Here is a 16439-nt window from a genome sequence, read left to right on the forward strand (position 1 = left end):
GGCCAACATGGTGAGACCCCATCTGTACTAAAAAATACAAAAAATAAATAAATAAATAGCCAGGCATGGCGGCACACGCCTCTAGTCACAGCTACTCGGGAGGCTGAGGCATGAGAATCACTTGAACCCAGGAGGCAGAGGTTGCAGTGAGCTGAGATAGTGCCACTGCACTCCAGCCTGGGCGACAGAGCAAGACTCTGTCTCCTAAATAAACAAATAAAATGCATACAAAATAGTTATAGTAGTACCTGCAGATAGATACAGGGATTAAAGGAAAAGGTATCCTTAGGAAAATTCTATATCCTATCTAGAGAACCTCTTAAGCTCCCTCTGCTGGTTACCATTTAAATAAAGTAGGAAAAAATGTTGACCTTTTTTCTTTGAGGAGGTTGATGGGAGATGCAGGATGAAGTCTGAAGTTGATAATGTTACTGCTAAAATTGAAAGGGAGATTCTCTTAAAAGGGGGCTAAATCTAACTGATGACTATCTTCTGTAAGAAGGCTTTAAAAGGATTTCCAAACAGATTGGGGGAAGAGGGACTGAAAATAAGGGGAGTGATTGCCAAGTTTGAATATGTTAATCATTAAATTGATATGCCAAAATGCAAAAGGATTTAATATAAATCAACTATAAATGATTATGACTTAACACTAGAAAAATTAAGAATTTAAATATATTTCACAAACTTCACCAGAACAAAAAACTTTTATCACACTATTTAATCTACTTAGTTTCAATATTAAGGTTTATTTTTTCTTCCAGAGTGAAAGTAACAATTTAAATAATTATCAGGATGTATAAACGAATATCCATTCAGATAAAACATTACTGCTTAAAAGTGGCTAAGAAATATTTTGCATGTAATAAATATATTTCATGTTTAGGTTAACAGGCACCATCTTGAGAGCAGAAGTTTGTTTTTTTTTTTTAACTAATAAATAAATTACATTCAAGAAAACAAGGTGTTTATATCTGAGTATATTATTAAATGTTTTTCTTCATATAGCACCCAAACTTCAAACTGTCTAGAAAGTATCTCCTAAAATATAACTCATACCTTAAGTAATAAAAATAAAGGCCAAGAAAAAAAATCAATTTAAGACAAAATTTACAGTTTATATTCTTAATTCCCCATTCAATAAAATATCAATTGCCAATTTAATAAAAGTAAATGAACTGTATATATGCAATCTGTTAGCACTGAAAATCTGAAATATATATTTTTAAAAATCACTCTTTCTGACAGTATTTAAAATATTGCATCTCTGGTGGCAAACCTGAAAACAATCAAGCATCTTATTACCCTAGTTTTCATACCTACCCCACACCCCATCACTTTTTATCCTTTAACATCCATCCAGCATTTTTTTTTTTTTGGCAAATACACTTACTTATATCCCAAACACAAAACACTGACAATACTCCTTGGTAAACAAGGAAATCCCAGAATAGTCCAAGCCTACACAGCTTTGCTCCCAAAGTGTGGCACAGGCTAAACAACAGGAGAGAAAGAAACAATCAATGGCCCTTATTGATGCAGTCAGAATGCTCCTGAGAGTCCATAACTGTTTGAGAATTTGCTGATGTTATCCTTACAGAAGTTTCAGCAGATTTTGCAAACAAGTATCAGAGAATAAGTCTTTGATTGATAATTTTTCTATTTATTTCTGCCAAGGCGACTGAAAACACGAAAGCCTTTTCATCAGACAGGTTAGCATAGATGTCAATTTCCTTTTCCTGTTTCTCTGTTAAAAGAAAAAGGGAAAGTTTAATATAAAGGCAGTAGATGCAGTAAATTTAAATTTTTTAAAGCTTTCAAGTATTTCTTTAAATGACAGTATTATATATAATACTACAATATACATTAAATGTTACTATGCTACTGAACTAAAAAGTTTTTAAAATTATACAAAGGAGTTACTGAAATGAAGATTAAATGAAGACAATATATATTTCTATCCACAGGCACTCCAACAGCTACATCATTTCTCTAAGAATCTCATACATTTCTGTCTCCTCACTGTCTCAATCAAAATGAATTTTCTCTGCTAGACGAAATTCACTCTGAGAGATGGTCCCCTTCTGAACATCAATGGTGACTTTATGAATACATTAACATATTCATCTTCATCTTCTTATACAGGAAATGACATTTATTTCTATTTTTCCCCTCTCGATTACAAATGTAATCCAAGTTCACAGAAAATTTGAAAAAGAAAATAAAAATCACTCGTAATCTCATGAGTCAGCAAAAATCACAATTAACATCTTGGTATATATTCTTCCAAGTTACTTTTTCAGGATCCCCTGATTCTATTTTTGTTTATTTTGTTTTGACATTCTAATCAAAGTTAAATGCATATAATTTACAATCAAATCATTTTTATAAAACTTGTTAAAAAAAAACAGAAGTCCTTTGCCCCATGCACATTTCCCATTCTCCAAATGCAACTACTTTTTTTGTGACTACTTTTTTTTTTTTCAGTTGTTCCTTTTTGCTTTTACAAAAACAAGTCTCTAAGTAACATTTGTACAAGATGCTACTTCAGGGTTTTAGGCATTACTGATTCACTTTCCACCACGGAAAATAAGGGTTACACTGTTTTGCATCTCTTGCCCCAATAAACACTCTGCCCATCCCTCATCTTCTCACTATAATTAAATCACAACTTCAGTAACATCAATTTTCAGTGATTACATTATTATGCCTATGGTAAGTGATTTTTCACTTTTCCTTTACATTGTTTTCCCTGAAATGATTCTCTTTTTACTTGCTTAGTTTTCATTTCTAACTCAACCCAAAGTCTTTCCTAGATGTATAAACTATTTTTCAGGATGTTTACACATATCAGGTATTTTATCATTTTTATCTTCTTGAAGAAATCTCTCCAAGTCTTCCAACGTGCTCCAGTATGAAATGGTTGCTCTCTAGGCTTACTGCAAAATTATCATCTTGTGCTCTTTCATCAGCATCATGCTGGAGACTCTCATCTCTAGAGTCAGGTGGACCCACCTTTGTCTTGAATCCAAAGATCCTTTCTTGGTTTATTTCTTCATTTTGGTAGCAGGTAACTTGTAGGGGCTTCCTGAGAAAGGGAGTATTGGTAGCAAATTTTTTGAGACCCTGAATGTCAGAAAATATCTTTAGTCTACCTTCACATTAATTCATAGTTTGATTGAGTATAGACTTGTAGGTTTCCGCTTAGAACTGTGAAGGCAGTAAACTGTCTTCTGACTACTGGTGCCATTGTTGAGAAAACCCAATACCTTTTTTATAGTTATTTTTAAAATCAATGATAAATTTACATATAGTGAAATACACAGATCTTTTATGTGTTCAACTGGAGGAGTTCTGACAAACATATACAAACATGTAAACCATGTCACAATCAACATATAACAAATTTCCTCCAGAAATTCCTCATGCTTCTTTCCAGCCAATCCCTCTCTACACCTACAAGCAACCACTGTTCTGATTTCTATTACCACAGAATCATTGTCTGTTCCTAAACTTCATATAAACGGCATCATATATAGTATGTACTCTTTTGTGTCTAGCTTATTTTGCTCAACATGTTTTTGAAATTCATTGATGCTATTCATATATCAGTAGTTTGTTCTTTGCTGGGTAATATTCCATTGTATTAGTTCCAATATCATTTTGCTTTTCTTTTTTCTGAAAACCTGAAAAATTTTCTTTAACAAAAGATATGAGATATGATGACAAACTCTGGTATAATTTCTCTTTTTAACCATCCATTAGACTGGGAATTTGTAGGCCCTTTTAACAAAGAAACTCAATGTCCCTTCTGGTTGGAAAAATTTTCTTGAATAAATAACTGCCATTGTTAAAGTCGTTGATGACTTCCTTCTCCTCCATCTTCCATGTTCCTTATCTGAACCTTTAAATTATTTACAGATGTCAGACCTCACACTGGTCCTCTAAATTTCTTACGGTTTCCATTTTGTTTTTTCCATCTCTTTTCAATTGCTATACTTTCTGGAACCTTTCTTCAATTTTATCTTTAAGCCTTTTATTAAAGTTGTTCATTTCTGTGTATCATCTATGTTTTGGGGTTTTTTGGAATATTTTAAAGTTCATTTTCCAACTGGCTTTTTGACCTCTGCAATTTCCTTTTAAATATCATCTTGTTCGTTTTACAATTACAATTACTTCTTTTGCTAAAGATATTAATAATAGTTTATATTTATAGTTTTTCTTTTCCCTGCAAAAACTTGCTTTTTTCCAAGTTATTTTTTCTCTCCTGTTGATTTGGTCTTAGATTTTCATACTATAATAGATGCTTTCTTCCAGATATCTGAGTAATTCTTGGCAATATGCTCATATTTAGGAGAGTGACCAAAGAAGCTGATTAGAAACGTACACATATGTGGAGCTTGACTGTAGTCATCAGATTAGGATGATCCAATTAGGCCACTTCTCTGTGAATCTCTAATGAGAGTATCTTTATTTAGGGCCTTTTCTCTTCAGTCCTTCGGATTCTCTAGAGAAGATATGTTCAATCTTTTTTTACCTGGACGCTAATAAGCCAAACTCAAGAACTCAGTATTTACTATGTCCAATTTTCACCTAGGCTTCCTGATCTTAACATGGTATCCTGGCTGTCAACAGACACCTGGTGTTCCTGAGACCAAAGACTGTATTATTTACCTTTTTCAAAGGATAAACTTGGGGGATAAGAGGGTAAACAGTCCTAGCGGGCTATTCATAAAAAGACTTGCAAACAATCTTCTCATTTTTAGCCTCAATTTCACTTCTACTTCCAGACATAACTGATACACAAATTCCTGACTTTTAGGTAACTGTGTAATAAAAATCAGTTTCTTTGTTAGATTTCCCCAAAGGAGTTTAGAGCTAGATGTGTTTCTTCAATCCACAATCTTCAGCTTGAAGTCTACATTCATTCTTTTTTTTTTTTTTTTTGAGACAGAGTCTCACTCTGTCGCCAGGCTGGAGTGCAGTGACGCGATCTCAGCTCACTGCAACCACCGCCTCCTGGGCTCAACTGATTCTCCTGCCTCAGCCTCCCAAGTAGCTGGGACTACAAGCATGCACCACCACACCCGGCTAATTTTTTTTTGTATTTTTAGTAGAGACGGGGTTTCACCATGTTGGCCAGGATGGTCTTGATCTCTTGACCTCGTGATCCACCAGCCTCAGCCTCCCACAGTGCTGGGATTACAGGCGTGAGCCACCACGCCTGACCCATTCATTCTTAAGTTCATTAATATGATGTTCAGAATTGCCTAACATATTTTAATCAGTCAAAATGTCACTTCTATATTATAATATTCAGAATACCCTTATATATAAAACGAAGACTTACATTAGACTAACCAAAAATTGTTGTTTAATGATTTGTTTTTATGACTTTATAAAGATATATTATTATGATGATGTCTAACAAGCTTTCCTTTTCCATTCTTCCTTCTTATTCTGTTTCAAAATAGAAAAGTCATTTTTCCCCCTTTGGATCTCTCATCTGACTAGATAGAAAAGTCCATTTTTAAGTTAGGTTTTTTAGACATATTGTCAGGTTTTCCTTAATTCATGGTTAAAATAAAGTTAAAACTTGCTTCAAAATTTTCAAATGCTCTAAGAGCAAGGAATCAATAAAAACCAACTAAATAGCTATTTAGCACTAAGAAGCATATCCAAGAAATCTATTCTAAAACACAGACATTTCAAAAGTTCATGTTAGACTGGTACAAAAGTAAAACCGCAATTACTTCTGCACCAACCTAATAGTTCTTGTCCATATTATATTTAAGAGTACAATGGTTTACAACAAAGACTGGCTAACTAGGCCGAGTGCAGTGGCTCATGCATGCCTGCAATCCCAGCACTTTGGAAGGCCAAGCTGAAAGGATCCCTTGAGCCCAGGAGTTTGAGACCAGCCTGAGCAACATAGTGAGACCTCATTTATACTAAAAGTAAAAAAAGTAGCCTGGCATGGTGGCGTGCACCTCTAGTCCCAGCTACTTGGAAGGCTGAGGCAGGAGGATCACTTGAGCCCAGGAGTTTGAGGCTGAAGTAAGCCATGATCACTTCACTGCACTCCAGCCTGGGTAACAGAGTGAGACCCTATCTCAGAAGGAAAAAAAAAAAAAAAAAGCAAGGAAAGAAAAAGAAAGAAAGAGATTGGCAAACTACAGTACAAGTACCAAATGTGGCCCACCACCTGCTTTATAAAGTATTACTGGAACACAGGCATGCCCATTCATTTATGCATAGTTTATGGCTGCTTTCCAGCTACAATGGCAGAGCTGAGTAGTTGTGACAGAGATAGTATGGCCCACAAAGCCTAAAACATTTACTATCTGGCTCTTTACAGAAAAAGTGTAATGACTTCACAGTCTACATAAGATTTCAGTTTGTGCTACAAAAATTAATTTAAGCAATTTCCTGCAATTTGTATCAAAAACAAAAAAATTAAAAGCATATCTTACTCTAGAAATAGCTTCCTTAAAATTTTTCTGTAATAAACAGAAAATGCCTAAAAAATATTTACAGCCAAATAAATGCTTCTTTTTTCAAGTAATCATGAAATAAAAGCTGAAATCCTGCATATATACAGTTCTACCACAAGTATATAGACTTCATTTCCCCAGCTAAAGACTGTCATTATCTGCTTTCTCATCTTCTCTCACCCACCACCAGAAGCATTCTCTTCTTTCAGCTGCATTCCCTCTCCTTCAACTGAAAAGAATGTTGTTTTCTGAGCCACGCAGTATTTCTTTTCCTTTTTCTCTGCTGACTTTTCTTTACCTAGTTTCCCTTCTAAAATAGTCCTCGGCATAGGTTTCCTGCACCCTATTGTTAAAGAAACATACAAATTGAACAAATAACTCAAACCCTCTGGAAGAGCATAATAGAAAGAGAAAAGCAGTAAAATTGCCCAAGGAATATGGAGTACCTTAGTACAGCCTCCCTAGAATACAGTCAAAAATGATATAAACCTTACTCCTTTAGCCATACAATACTAAGACACCTTTAACTTTGATAAAAACTAGGAATGGCTATACTGGTGAAGCTGTTTTCTAGCAATAGTAAATTTATTCAAATAAAAGCACATAAAGCAGAGAGAAATAGCGAACTGGTAGAATGTTCTTATTGTCTAAAATAAGTGAAATTTAGATTTATACAAAAAGCACTTGAGTTATCTAAGACAGAATGTCTGAAAAGCAAAGCACAACTCACAAATAGTGTAAGAAATTAAAAATGCATTTCAGTGAAGATGAAATCATTTTGACAGAGGTTTTTAAAGAACAATAAAGAGCAACTATCCCTTTAAATTAACTACTGGCTTGAAAGTCTCAATTTTAAAAAGGTATTTGTGGACATATAGAGGTTCATTATACTATTTTCTCTACTTTTGCATATGTTGAAATTTTCTGTAAGTTTTTAAAAAGATGCATAAATCAAAGAAAAAGAGAAACTGAAGTTTTAATGTCTAAAAACAAGTTATTGGTAGATATTCGTCAGAAGAAAGAAGACCTGTAAGGAGAAAAAGAAATATACTCTGGACCAAGAAGAATTCACCTACGCAAAAGCTGCCTCAGAGTAGGAAGCACACAAATCTCCCAATGAGCAATTAAAAACTCCACCAACACTTTCAACAGTAAAATTTTAAAACTCACAGTATAATAGTTTGAAGTAGTCTTAACAGAACTCAGACATGTCTTTAAAAGACAACAACAACAACAAAAAAAGAGGTCCCAACACTTTGGGAGACCAAGGAGGGCAGACTGCTTGAGCCCAGAAGTTCAAGACTAGCCTAGGCAACATGGTGAAACCCCCCTCTACAAAAAATCAGCTAGGCATGATGGTGCACACCTGTAGTCCCAGCTACTCAGGAGGCTGAGGGAAGAATCACCGGAGCCCTGGAGGTTGAGGCTGCAGTGAGCCATGAACCGCGCCACTGCACTCCAGCCTGGGTGACAGAGCAAGATGCTGTCTCAAAAAAAAAAAAAAAAAGTACAATCATTTAAACAGGCTTCTTCAGGATGTCATATACAAATTATCTTTGAACTCTATTATCATCAGTTTATAGCAAGGTAAATTTTACCTAACTAAGCCTTTAGGTTTCCAATAAGAATTAAATTCCTGTGATTAAAAAATAATAAGCATCTACCACAGAGGAAATGCTTTCAAACTAAAATATGAGTTGTGATTTTAAGTCCAGGAGCTCAATGCCTCCACTTTCTTCACTACTACCTAATTAAGATCCCAGATCAATTTAATACTTGAAAAAAAAACTGCTTGATTTGTTCATACCTCTTTCTTCCTCATGTTTTTTGGCAGATGCACTTTTAGGTCTTCCTCTTCCTCGTCTGATATGATCTGAATGGCTGTTACTTCGAGACCTCTTTCTGTTTTCTAAATCTTTATTTACTGTAGAATTTATCTTCTCTCTCCTAACTCTCTCTGTTCGCCTCCTCTTGGCCTCATGCTTGTTTTCTGTATGGATGAACAAAAGTGATATATTTTAGGGCTTAGCAAGAACTGTTTGCCCAAGTTCTCATTGTCTTCCTTTTCCTTTCTAAATAGCACTAGAGTATGCTTCCTGGCATATTTCATAGAACTACAACCATAACATATATGTCTCCCCCACACCCACATAAGAAAAAAAGAAATTCAACAGAATTCAGATCACAGTAACACATGAAGTAGGAGGAATCTTGGAAGAGAAAACAAGTTTCTTCATTTGGCAGCTTAAATTTCAGCCTCTACAAGTTCACACAATTCCATAGCAACCTTTCTGCCTTTTTCTTCCTGTTTCCAAGCTAAAAATAGTGAAATATTAAGAAAGGAAAAAAAATTGCATGCCTTTTTGCCCTCTACCTGAATTAAAGATTAAAATATGTTAAATATGCAAAAGCAAAAGTGATCTTAGAGATAATGTATTAAGGTTACAATAAAAATCAAACAGAAAGCATCCATAACAAATATAAAAACCCTAGGCAAGTGAGTAGTTTTTACTTTAGCCACAGATAAGGTAATTTCTGATATAAGAGCATGTTGTTCCATAAATGGAATAGCAATAGGGAAACTTTACTAAATATGGTGATTTAATTAGTGCAAGAAGCCACCCCTCCCACTCTAAACAAATCAAAATGTTGGATAAGACAAACAATAAACTTAAAGAAAAAAAAAAAACAAAAACAAAAAATATGATACCTTGCTTTAACACATACCTGCACTCAAAAGCAAGAAAGAGAATTCCCCAAATGCCAAAAATCACAGTGGTAAAGGGGCAAAACAAACAGAAAAATTCATATTCAAAGAACTAAAGGGAACAATGTGAAAGACTATAAAATAAGTATGTTTAATAGACTGCTGTAAAAAAATTAAAAGTAAAATAGTAATATTATCCCCAAATACCATATCCTTGGAGAATTAATCTGAAGTTTCAAATTAGACATATACCAGATAATACAAGAACATTTAATTATCCCAGATTGCAAGAAAGTTATCAAAGACAAGCAGGGTGTTGTTAAAGACTTGGGCTAACATGAAGAGGCTCCCACTATTACAGGACAATTTGAGCATCAATAAAAATAATAACTGTAATAGATTGAAATATATCAAGCATATGAGTACATTAACATTAAAAACAAAAACTACTTGGCCACCATACGAAGATACTAAAGAACCAACTCATTACTTTGAAAACTTAAATAAAGGGCAAGAACAAAGCATTTCTTCTGCTTTTTCTATTTAAACTGTGCTACTCACAGGGTAACCAAAGGGCAAATGAAGAGGTTTCTCATATTAAAGCTAATAAATGAAGAAGGAATGACAGAATCAGAGTATCAACACTTTTCAACCTGCAATGAACTAAAGGTTCTAAGCACTAAACATCAGCAGGTACTAACATCACTAAAAGAGAGAAGCAGGCCAGGCACGGTGGCTCACACCCGTAATCCTAGCACTTTGGGTAGCCAAGGCAGGTGGATCACCTGAGGTCAGGAGTTCGAGACCAGCCTGACCAACATGGCAAAACCCCATCTCTACTAAAAATACAAAATTAGCTGGGTGTGGTGGCACGTGTCTGTAATCCCAGCTACTTGGGAGGCTGAGACAGGAGAATCGTTAGAACCTAGGAGGCAGAGGTTGCGGTGAGCTGAGATAGCACCATTGTACTCCAGCATGAGCAACAAAAATGAACTCCATCTCAAAAAAAAAAAAGAAAGAGTGAGAAGCAGACTTTAAGCACCTCTGGATAGAGGTACACATCACTACCTATTAAGTAGTCTTGTAAAAAAAAAAAAAAAAAAATTCCAATCTCTCCAGCCCTTAGATCTAACTTACAACTAATAGGAAAAAGAGAAGTTATTCAAGGAATATGTTAAGTGACACCATGGGGATACAAACAGCACATACAAATGGACAGGTGATGCCATTTCTTCAACATCTAACTTGCAAGGAGGAAAAGAGAAAATAATAGATAATAAGAGGGTTAAAAAAGATATAATCTAGCCAGGCTCAGTAGCTCATGCCTGTAATCCAAAAGCACCTTAGGCATTTGGGAGGCCGAGGCAAGAGTATTGCTTGAGGTCAGAAGTTTAAGACCAGCCTGGGCCACATAGCAAGACCCAGTCTCAGCCTGGGTGACAAAGCTACACCCTGTTCTTAACAAATGATGGGGTGTGGTGGCTCACGCCTGTAATCCCAGCACCTTGGGAGGCCAAAGGGGGCGGATCACCTGAGGTCAGGAGTTCGAGGCCAGCCTAGCCAACATGATGAAACCCCGTCTCTACTAAAAATACACAAATTAGCCAGACATGGTGGTGTGTGCCTGTAGTCCCAGCTACTCAGGAGGCCAAGACATGAGAATTGCTTGAACCTAGGAGGAGGAGGCTGCAGTGAGCTGAGATCGTGCCACTGCACTCCAGCCTAGGTGACAGAGTGAGACTCTGTCTCAAAAAATAAATAAATAAATAAATAAGATAGCACCCATAAGCAATTTGTGGACCTTATTTAAAATCTCTTTTTAAAATTCTAAGACAATTTTTGAGAAAAGTGAAAATGTGAACACAAGTTGGATATTTAATAATAAGGAATTATCATTAATTTTTTATGTTATAATGGCATTGTGCTTACATTTTTTAATGTTCATCTTTTGGAAACATAATGAAATATTTATAACTGAAATTATATGGGATTTGCTTCAAAATGATGCAAGGGAAGAGGTATACAGAATTGTGGATGGGGCAGGGTTGGTCATTTTCTACTTTTGCATATGCTTAGAATTTCTCAAAAAAATAAAGGTTAAGAGAACTAGTGATAGATGAAGCTTTAAATAGTATGCCTATTAAAGTCTAACACTGAATTTAGGTTTGTTCCCCCAGCTACCCAGTCATCTCTGCAAACTTCTTCACAGCCAAACTTCTCAAAAGAGGTGCCTGTACTTTCTGCCTTCAGTTTCTCATCTCCCATTCACTCATCAAATCTACTCCAGTATAGTTCCTATCCCAATGAAACTGACTGTCAAAAACAACAAAAACCTGTTATCAAATCTTAATAGACACCTCACTTATCATCTTACACCATCTCTCAAAAATTCAACAAAGATGACTACTACTTTCCTTGAAATTATTTTGCTTGATTCTCAGGCTCCCCCAGTTTCTTCATCTCATCAGTCACTCCTCCTAATCACCTTTGCTGTGTGCCCTTCCCCCAGATGCTTTCCCAATCTAATGTCAAGGCCCCAGGATTCTGTCTGGAGCCCTCTTCTCTTACTTAGACTTTGCCTAGATCATCTCGTAAACCCACAGCATTAAACACTATTGTTATGACGGCTCCAAAGTTTTCACCTTCTGCTCTGATTTCTTCCCTAAACTCTAGACTGCCTACCTGACAACTTCACTTGAATGTCTCAAAGGCATTTCAAATTGTATCAAAAAAAACTCTTGATTCTCCCTCTCCCAAATCTGTTACTCCTCCTACTTTCATCATATTAGTAAATAGCATCACCTGGTTGTACAAGTCAAATAACTTGTAATCGTTTGTGACTCATCTTGCTTCCTGTACCATCGCAAAGGTCCACAGATACTCCTTGCAAAATATACCCATAATCTCTTCATTTCTCTCCACCTCCACGGGCAACATCCCAGCCAAACCTATTCTCTATGTACCAGCCAATATTATCTTAAAAAAACACAAAAATCAAACTGCATAGCTTCCCTTCTAAAGCCTTTCATAAGCTTTTTTCCATATTTAAACTAAAAATTCCTTACCAAAGACAAGTCCCCAACAGATCTGGCATTTGCCTCTTTCTCCAGTCTCATGATGCTCATGCTCACCACTTTGTTCACTACAGTCCAGACGTGCCTTTCTTTTAATAAAACGAGCTCCTTCCTCCGCTGAGTCTATGTATACGCTAATCCTTCTGCCTAGAGCTCTCTTCCCAAGGCTCTTCATAAGATAAGCCTTTTTTTCCTTCGGATATCCATATACAGGTCACTTGCTCTGATTCTCCCAGCCCAAGTTACTTCCTGTAATCTACTACAGCTATAATCTGTTATTTATTTACTTATATGCTCAATGTGTCTCCTCCAACAAAATACAGGCTTTATGAAAGTTGGGAATCCTTTGCCTACCTTATTTGCAGAACCCAGAACATTACTTACACAGACTGTTGAATAAATAAAATCGGATAGGACACACATTTATCTCACCACCTTCTCAAAATCCCATTGAATGAGAAGAAACATGGGAAAAGGGGAAGGAGAAAAAGGAAAATATATCTGTGGTGCTGGAAACAAGAAAAAGGTACTATTAATGACCCAAAATTACAGAATTTCAGCAAACTGGCAACCTGATGGTTCTGATAAGAAACAAGAATAAAATAAACTACAATCCAAAAATAGGAGTAAGTGATAGCTGCTATAGAACGGAGAGCTGTTCCTCCCAAAGGAGGATTCTCAAGGATAATCCCAGGGCAGGACAAAAAGTACAGCAAGGGAGAGCAGGCCACCAAGGTGATCATCAAAATAACTAGAGACTATTGCAGTACAGTTGGGCCTATGTATACAGAGCAACTAACACAAGGAAGCTCTCAGGAACAGAGCAATGTGCAAGAGAACTTCAAACCTCCATAATATAGGAAAAAGCCAGCTCCTCACAGGAATGAAATACTGTAAGAGATTTCACATTCCACCCCAGAATGAAGCCTGCCTTATTTTGGCAATAAGGGAATTCACCAGTGTACTGCCTGCTCACCTCCTGCCACTAAACTCCCAATTATACACTGAAGAGACCTTTTGTCAAAACAGACGTTTAAAACAGTGTAGGATATTCATTAAACTTATCTACACTGATAAACCAAGTCCTTCATTTGTATCACACCAACAGTCAATTTAACATTACTAGCTATAAGAAGAAAATAATAGTCGAGAGAAGAGCCAAAATAAAACAGGAAGAACAAAGATAGTTCAACAAACAAGCAAACAAAAAATTAAAACATTCTAATGCATACCTTGAGAGATCTGAAAGGAGATTATCATTAAGAATAAGATTATTTTTGCAGAAACAGAAACACCCATCCTAAAATTCACATGGAATCCCAAGGATTTCCAAGTAGCCAAAACAATCTTGAAAAAATTCAAAGTTAGAGGTCCCACACTTATTGATTTCAAAACTTACTACAAAGCTATAATAATCAAAACAGTGTGGTATTGACATAAAGACAAATATACAGACCAAAGGAATAAAAATAAACCTCAGACATAAACACACACATACAGTCAAAGGATTTTCAATAAGAGTCTGAGACAATTCAAGGTAAAGTACAGTATCTTCCACAAGTTGTAACAGGAAAACTGGGTATCTACACAATGTAGCATAATTCACACTAGCCAAAAAATGAAGTTAGACCCTTATCTTACTCCATACACAAAAATTAACTCAAAATGGATCAAATATCTAAATATAACCACTAAAACCATAAAACTGTTTTAAAAATCATGAAGAAGCTTCATGACATTGGATTTTGGCAATAATTTCTTGGATATGATACCAAAAGTGAAAGCGAAAGCAATGAAAGAAAAAAAAAAACCAGACAAAATGGACTTCATCAAAATTAAACTTCTGTGTATCAAAGGACACTATCAACAGAATGAAAAGGCAATACATGGAATGGGAGAAAATACATGCAAATTATTATGAGATTAATATTCAGAATAATATAAAGAATTTAAAAGTCAACAACAACAACAAAAAAATCCCCAATTCAAGAATGGGCAAAGAACTTGAATAGGTATTTCTCCAAAGAAGATATATAAATGGCCACTAAGCACATGCAAAGATGTTCAATATCACATCAATAAGAAAATGCAAATCAAAACCACAGCAAGACACCACTTCATACTCTTCAGATTATTATAAAAAGCAAAGCAAAACAAAACCAAAAAATAAGTGTTGGTGAGGATGTAGAGAAACTGGAACATTTGTACACTGCTGGTAGAAATGTAAAATGGAGCTGCTATGGAAAACAGTAAATTCAGTCCTCAAAAAATTAAAATAGAATCAACACATGATCCAGCAATTCCGCTGGGCATATACCCAAAAGAAATGAAAGCAGAGATCAGGACAGATATTTGTATACCATGCAGCATTATTCATAGCAAAAAGGTTAAAGCAACCCAAGTGTCCACTGATGAATACATAAACAAAATATGGCATATACATACAATGGAATATTATTTAACCTTAAAAAGGAAATTGTCATGCATGTTACAACATGAATGAAACCTTGAGGACACTGTGTTAAGTAAAATAAGCCAGACCCAAAAGAACAAATATTGTATGATTCCATTTATATGAGATGCCTAGAGCAGTGAAATTCACAGACAGAGAAAGCAGAATGGTGGTTGCCTGGGGCACGGGGGAGAAGGAAGTGGCAGTCATTGTTTAATGGGTACAGGGTTTCAGTTTGAAAAAACAAGTTCTGGAATTGGATAGTAGCAATGGTTAAGAATACAATATGAATGCACTTAATGCCACTAAACTATACACTTATACATGGTTAAAATAGTATATTTTGTTATATTTTACCACAACAAAAGTATTTTCAAAATTCTATGAAAAAGAATAAATTAGAAAACAAGATACCCCGCTAAAGTTTAGGTGCTAATAAGCTAAATTTGACATGCTTGATGACAAAATTATAGATGTAGAAAGGAAAATCAACAAAATTTCCTGGAATAAAGCAAAAAGACAAAAAGAGAATGTGACAGAAAGTAAAGAAAAATAAAGGAAAGATCCAAGAAACCTAATAGATATCCCTATGGCAGAACTGCTAATTATCTACCCATTATTCTTTCTCCGCATCTTCTTTAAGAACAGAATCTTGTTCTGTTAAAGAGGACAATATGCCTAAAATAGGTATACATTCTCAAGACTCTCCCTGCAGGTGAGGTGGCATCTAGCTCTAGCCAATGACAGGTAAGTGAAACTGGGTAAGGTTTCCAGAAAGATTTTTTTCAAGGGAAGAAGCATAGCTGGCATGCCCCTTTGTCTCTCTGCTCTTCCCTCTTCTTCCTTCTTGAAATGTGTATAGGATGCTTAGGTGTGCAATAAGAACTACCTCAGAACAATGAGGATAACCCACATCTTCTTAAGGTGGAAGAAAGAGACTAAGTCTTTGATGACATCATTGAGCCAATATCCTTGTACTGCCTATCTTTATCCTTCTTCCAATACAGTGTCAGTTTCCAAGACAGTGTACAAGGCAATCCTAACATGATCCTATAGGCATGCCAGAATGAAAAGAAAAGGAAATGGAGGGAAAAGCAATAATGGATAAAAACCGCCTTGAGTTGAAGACCTGAGCTTTCAGATGGAAAGGACCCACTGAATGCCAAGGAAGAATGAGAACAAAATTAAAGTGTGAATGCAAAACAAAGGCACTCTCCACAATAGAAGATAGGAAATGTACATTATGGCTTTTCCGGAAAAGTTTTTCCAGAAATAAAACAATTTCTGGGAAATTTGTTCCAAAAGTAAAAACACATGGGTAAAAAAGAACAAAGACATAGCATGTAAGAAAGAGTGGTACCAGGTGCGGTGGCTCACCACTGTAATTCCAGCACTTTGGGAGGCTGAGGCGGGCAGATCCACCTGAGGTCAGAAGTTCAAGACCAGCCTCGCCAACATAGAGAAACCCTGTCTCTACTAAAAATAAAAAAGTTAGCCAGGCATGGTGGCACACACCTGTAATCCCAACTACTAGGGAGGCTGAGGCAGAAGAATCATTTGAACCCGGGAGGTGGAGGTTGCAGTGAGCCGATATCAGGCCACTGCACTCCAGCCTGGGTGACAGAGCAAGACTCCGTCTCAAAAAAAAAAGAAAGAAAGAAAGAGTGGGATTATCCTGGGAGTACAATGGAAAGAAATCCTAGTACAACAGC

General features: G+C 35.9%; 1 protein-coding gene across 5 annotated transcripts in view; it reads right to left on the minus strand.

Annotated features, from left to right (window-relative positions):
• Window positions 1-729: 729 nt before the first annotated feature.
• Window positions 730-16439, minus strand: part of C18H16orf87 (chromosome 18 C16orf87 homolog) — a 29528-nt gene continuing 13818 nt past the window's right edge. Inside the window, exons 3-5 of one of the 5 annotated variants that reach the window (XM_063655015.1) lie at window positions 8302-8484; window positions 7861-7977; window positions 3668-6837 (exon numbers count right to left, since the gene is read on the minus strand). In XM_063655015.1, coding sequence (XP_063511085.1) covers window positions 7877-7977; window positions 8302-8484 — 284 coding nt within the window. In that variant the 3' untranslated portion in view covers window positions 3668-6837; window positions 7861-7876. Of the gene's footprint in view, window positions 1748-3018; window positions 3127-3667; window positions 6838-7860; window positions 7978-8301; window positions 8485-16439 lie in introns of those variants that run through there. The other 4 variants (XM_054452888.2, XM_063655014.1, XM_054452889.2 and 1 more) reach the window with 4 other exon arrangements.

Source organism: Pongo pygmaeus, chromosome 18, assembly GCF_028885625.2.
Source record: "Pongo pygmaeus isolate AG05252 chromosome 18, NHGRI_mPonPyg2-v2.0_pri, whole genome shotgun sequence".
Classification (NCBI taxonomy): Eukaryota; Metazoa; Chordata; class Mammalia; order Primates; family Hominidae; genus Pongo; species Pongo pygmaeus.